We start from the raw sequence: 4,981 nt of genomic DNA, 5'->3' as shown, positions 1-4,981 counted from the left end.
GAATGCGAGATTCATTTTTCGAAAAACGTGCGTGCTAAGGCGCTAGCGCGATCCAAACACGGCCCTGATGTAAGCGGGTCAAACAGAGTTCAGAAATGCCTTCTGCAGGCTTGCAACTGCAATTTAGCTCTAGGTGGATGCAATCCCGTTCCACCCAGGGCGTTGACAATCTCGTTTTCACGACGCCATAACTACCCCGGCGTTGCGGCTGCTCTTGGCTGCAGCACTCACGCCCGCGCGATGGCCATGGCGACCACGCCACGGACGCCGCTCCTCTCGCAGCATCGATCAGGCTTCGCTGTCGTCTCGGCGGCGGCGCCACGGCTCATCGCCGTGCTCCTGGCCGTGGCAGCCTTGTCCTCCTCGTCGTCGGCGGCGGCGGCGGGCTCTCCGGAGGTCGTCGAGCTGACCCTCCTCGCAAACGCTCGGGAGAAGGGTGCGGGTACTCGCCTAACCATTTCGCTCCATCCCTTCCGTTCCGTTCGTTTGTCGCCTGTAGTATCCGGCCATCCGGGGCTGGTTCTTGATTGCGTACGTGTGCACGTTACAGTTTGCTTGGATGGTAGCCCGCCTGGTTACCACCTCCGATCCAGAGAGGCTTCGGCTCCGGAGAACACAGCTGGATCGTCAATCTTGAGGTGACCAGTCAATCCTTGCGTATGTGTATGTGTGTGATTGTTGAAAATTTTGAAATTGTGGTCAGCGATGAACGCTATGCTTCTTTCTAGCATTGAGTTTTTTTTAAAAAAAAGATGCATGGTGCAACACCACAGAATGCTCCGGCCGCAAAATGACCGACCTCGGCTCATCTAAGTTCATGAAAGCAATAGAGTTTGAGGGGATACTCAGCAACAAGCGCTCACAAAATTCTTTTTTGTACGTAAAAGGAAAGCGCTCACAAAATGGCTGAGCACATTTTTCATTAAAAAAAAAGCGCTCACAAAATCTTTGTACGTAAAATACAAATGCTTCCTATCATTATGCCTGTTTCGGAGAGCATCGCTCAGTATGGATTCTCTATTGTCAGCCGCAAACCCACAGAGCTGGCCGCAAACTAATTTTTGCGGGCTCGAGCCTCGAGGCTGTCCACAAATTTAATGATGCGGTGGTAAATAGTTTGCGAACTTTGCGGACGGAAACATTAGGGCACCCGCAACGGCCGGCGATTCTACTAGCGATTTGATTTTTTAATCAGTGAACAGGAGCTACACAGTAGTCGCTAGCGCCGAACTCGTCGCCGATCGATTTGGAGCGCTGGGAGAGAGCACGCGGGCCTGGGAGAATAAATGAGCCGGCGACGTCGCTAGCAACCAGCGAGGACCGTTGCGGGTGGCCTTAGTCCCGCATGGCCCGCAAGGATAGGCAGCTAGCTAGCTTGCCGAGTTCGAGAGCACGGATCCCATCGCCAAGAGCTGCAGATCCTGGCGATGAAGCCTGCGCCCCGTGCCTGGCAATGAAGCCTGCGCCGCGACTGAACTGCTCGATGAATGCATCGTACTGCTCCCTGCCGGAGCTCGACCTGACGATGGACTGCGATAATCTACCTGAACAGGCAGGATCCGGGAGAGCGAACAACAACTTGCAACACAGACTGAGTAAAGCCAGAGCTTAGCTGAGCAGACGACAAGAACACAGTTGGAGCTGAAACTAGAGCTCCAAGCATTTGATCCCCCTCCCGAGGGGCTCGGAATCCGCCAAGCTCCGCAGCTCCAATCCGACGCGCCGTCTGCCGATCAGCGCGCCAGTTGCCTCCTCCTCCTCCTGAATCACCAGACAAGCAAGAGTAGCACACACGAATCCATGGAAAGGCGAGAGAGAGACGTCGCTCGCAAATCCCAACCCCAAGCAGACGACGGACACAGCAAAACCTGCCGCCGGCGGCTCCCGTCGAAAGTTCGCTTCGGCGACGCGACAAGCCGCTCGCTCTCTCTGACGCAGCGGCAACCACGGTGAGGAGCGGTTGCGGCGGAGCGGAGGCGTCGATGGTGGTGGCGGCCGCGGGGACTCCTATATGTCTTCTGAAAGACATATAAGAGTGATATCTTTAAAGCCCAAGGCCCAATTAATCACTTTTGGGCCTTGAGAGTCTCTGATTGCACGCGCCGAGCGCACAGCTGCAGTAGGACCCAATCACAGGCAGCCAGCAGGCCAAGAGGAAGCGGAGAAGCAAAGCCGTAGATCTCTCTGGTACTTTTTTTCTCTACCCACCATGAATGCCGGAAGGCTCAACATGAGCATGGTGCTATGCCTCTTTTTGTTTCTTTCTTTCTATTTTTCAACTCTAATTCTTGTAAAACCATCTTTAAGACTTCAACACTTGTTTTGAGTTGATTCAACACTCTAAAAAGACTATTCCTGCACTTTGGATATACTAATTCAACATTTTTAGAATAAATGTTGAAATAGCATACCATATATGTTGAAATGATCTGTTCAAAATATTGAGAAAGTATATTCAAATGTTGAAGTTTTAAGATAAAAAATAAAATAACATATTGGATCTTGTTCTGTTCCATTAATTCCGAAGAATATTTTGATTCAAACGGGTTCTAAATTGGATTTATGGTTTAAGAGAAAAGATTACTTGAAGTTAGAAACTTGATTACTTTCCAACCACGTCCCTCCACTCATCCTGCATGTCTACTTTATGCCGCTTGCGTCCTCTGCTCTGCTCCCGCCCGTGCCGGGCACGCTGCCTGCTACCCATATGGTTTCATCACATTCATTTATTTTAGTTGGTACGGATCTCAAACACTGGAAGATATCTATCAAAAAATCTTGTGGAAGATCGGCCGCCGCTATCAAACACTGGAAGATATCTATCAAAAAAAATTTTGCGGGCTTTGAGGGTTTCTTCTCATGTCCGCGGGCTGAGGTGGGCCGGCAAGTATTGAGCCACCAGAGCTTTGCAGCTGGGCCGCATTGGCCACAGGAGCTTTTTTGCGGGGCAGTTATGCGGGCTCGTTTAAGAGCCCGCCCCACCTGCAGTCTGATCTATCAAAAAATCTTGTGGAAGATCGGCCGCCGCTATCAAACACTGGAAGATATCTATCAAAAAAATTTTGCGGGCTTTGAGGGTTTCTTCTCATGTCCGCGGGCTGAGGTGGGCCGGCAAGTATTGGGCCACCAGAGCTTTGCAGCTGGGCCGCATTGGCCACAGGAGCTTTTTTGCGGGGCAGTTATGCGGGCTCGTTTAAGAGCCCGCGCCACCTGCGGTCTGAGCTCTATTGATTGGACTAATGTTTTGATGCTTCTCATGCCTGCTCAATGTGTTTTGTACTAATTCGATTTAATTCATTGAGTGCATGATCAGATTTCTACAAGTGGAATAAAGTTGACATTAGGTATTGTGACGGGGGATCATTTGCTGGGGATGCTGAGGGCAAAGATCGGGTGAACATTCTTCTGTGAATTCTGATTTGAGCCGCCTGCCAATCTTCATTGCACAAACTGATGGTGTGACGCCGTTGATGTAGAATGGAACAAAACTTTTCTTCAGAGGATTGCGTATCTGGGAAGCAGTCGTCGACGAACTCATGGGGAAAGGACTGGCAACTGCTAAACAGGTTAATTGAGCTAACGATTCTGCATATTCCGTTGTCACGAAGATTTTGTGGCAATCTGACCACAGCTTGAGAGCAGAGCCATGTCCAACTTCATTTTTCAGGCCTTGCTTTCAGGTTGTTCCGCTGGTGGTCTTGCTGCCCTACTGCACTGCGATGATTTCCGTGCACGATTCCCTCAGGAGATTCCAGTAAAATGCCTCTCGGATTCTGGATTCTTTCTTGATGCGTAAGGCTTCGAATTCACTCTATGCATCATTGGTTGATGCTATGTTTCCTTAAACTCTTTGGGCGGGCGCGCCTCGAATACGCTGCGCTTTTGTTTGTGAACTATGTACGCTTTATTCCTTTAATGAAGTGGGGGAAACCTTTCATCTAAAAAAACTATCACTGCACTTTTCATGAATCAAGTACCATTTTCTTTCTGCCTCAGAAAGGATTTATCAGGGGAAAGGTTAATGCGGTCGATCTTCAGTGGAGTTGTTCAACTTCAGGTTATCTGAAAAAAATCGTTCATTTCCTCAACATCAGGCTTTTTTTTATTATTTTGGGATGCATGGCACCAACATAAGTGTTTTCTCTGAGTTATTTTTTATGAATATTTTCCCAAAATGTCAGAAAAGTTCTGCCCATGGACTGCATTGCAGAGAAGGATCCAACAGAGGTAGTTGTTCCTCAACATCAGGCTTTTTTTATTATTTTGGGATGCATGGCACCAACATAAGTGTTTTCTCTGAGTTATTTTTTATGAATATTTTCCCAGAATGTCAGAAAAGTTCTGCCCAGGGACTGCATTGCAGAGAAGGATCCAACAGAGGTAGTTGCTCATTGTCTAGGAGAAATCCACTTCTGGATGTGTATGCTGCCAAGTTGTCTCCATTTGTTAACATGTTCTTTTTTTTAGTAGATTTGTTAACATGTTCTTTGCACCCGTGTTTCTTTCCTGCTTGGCCAGTTCAAACACATCACTAACGATAGGAGCGTCCTTGGCCAGTTCAAGCTCATGCTTGGCCCTAGCTAGCTCGTGAGACACGTCAGCCAGCGAGATCTTGTCAACATCCAAGTTCGCTACGTTCTCATCATGCTTGGCACGGAGAGCAACAAGATCATTCATGTGAGATATGCAGCCAGCGCACTCATCCTCACCAGATTTCTCTCTAGCACAAGCCAGCTCAGCCCTAAGCCGCTTACGCTCTCTAGCTGCTTCCTTAAGCAATTTTTTCTGATTGTCGAGAGCGGCGTACAACTCCGTAACCTCAGTATCAAGCAGGTCCATAGTGGAGTTTACCTCTGAATCACTCTCGGATCCAGGAGAAGAGTCGTCGTGCGTCGGTGTAGCATGTCCACCTGGAGACGCACGAGCATCATTTGCCTCACCCGCCATGGTGCAGAAACTCTTGCGCCGACCGACCGCCAAG

At 49.1% G+C, this 4,981-nt stretch overlaps 1 protein-coding gene across 1 annotated transcript; it reads left to right on the top strand.

Annotated features, from left to right (window-relative positions):
- The first annotated feature begins 240 nt into the window (after positions 1-240).
- Positions 241-4,745, top strand: LOC120710286 (pectin acetylesterase 5-like). The gene is made up of 7 exons (XM_039995922.1): positions 241-442; positions 3,314-3,393; positions 3,477-3,566; positions 3,668-3,792; positions 3,997-4,057; positions 4,182-4,227; positions 4,327-4,745. The coding sequence occupies exons 1-7, from the start codon at positions 241-243 to the stop codon at positions 4,533-4,535; spliced, it is 813 nt and encodes a 270-aa protein (XP_039851856.1). The 3' UTR covers positions 4,536-4,745.
- Positions 4,746-4,981: the final 236 nt, after the last annotated feature.

Source organism: Panicum virgatum, chromosome 5K, assembly GCF_016808335.1.
Source record: "Panicum virgatum strain AP13 chromosome 5K, P.virgatum_v5, whole genome shotgun sequence".
Classification (NCBI taxonomy): domain Eukaryota; kingdom Viridiplantae; phylum Streptophyta; class Magnoliopsida; order Poales; family Poaceae; genus Panicum; species Panicum virgatum.
This window is presented reverse-complemented; position numbering and strand designations above follow the sequence as displayed.

Bases quoted from the DNA above. Each gene is read 5' to 3' on its own strand.
- LOC120710286 (XM_039995922.1), top strand. From the start codon at position 241: ATGGCCATGGCGACCACGCCACGGACGCCGCTCCTCTCGCAGCATCGA. The intron at 3,394-3,476 runs GTGAACATTCTT...CCGTTGATGTAG, and splicing joins ATGCTGAGGGCAAAGATCGG to AATGGAACAAAACTTTTCTT. The intron at 4,058-4,181 runs GTTATCTGAAAA...CCAAAATGTCAG, and splicing joins GTGGAGTTGTTCAACTTCAG to AAAAGTTCTGCCCATGGACT.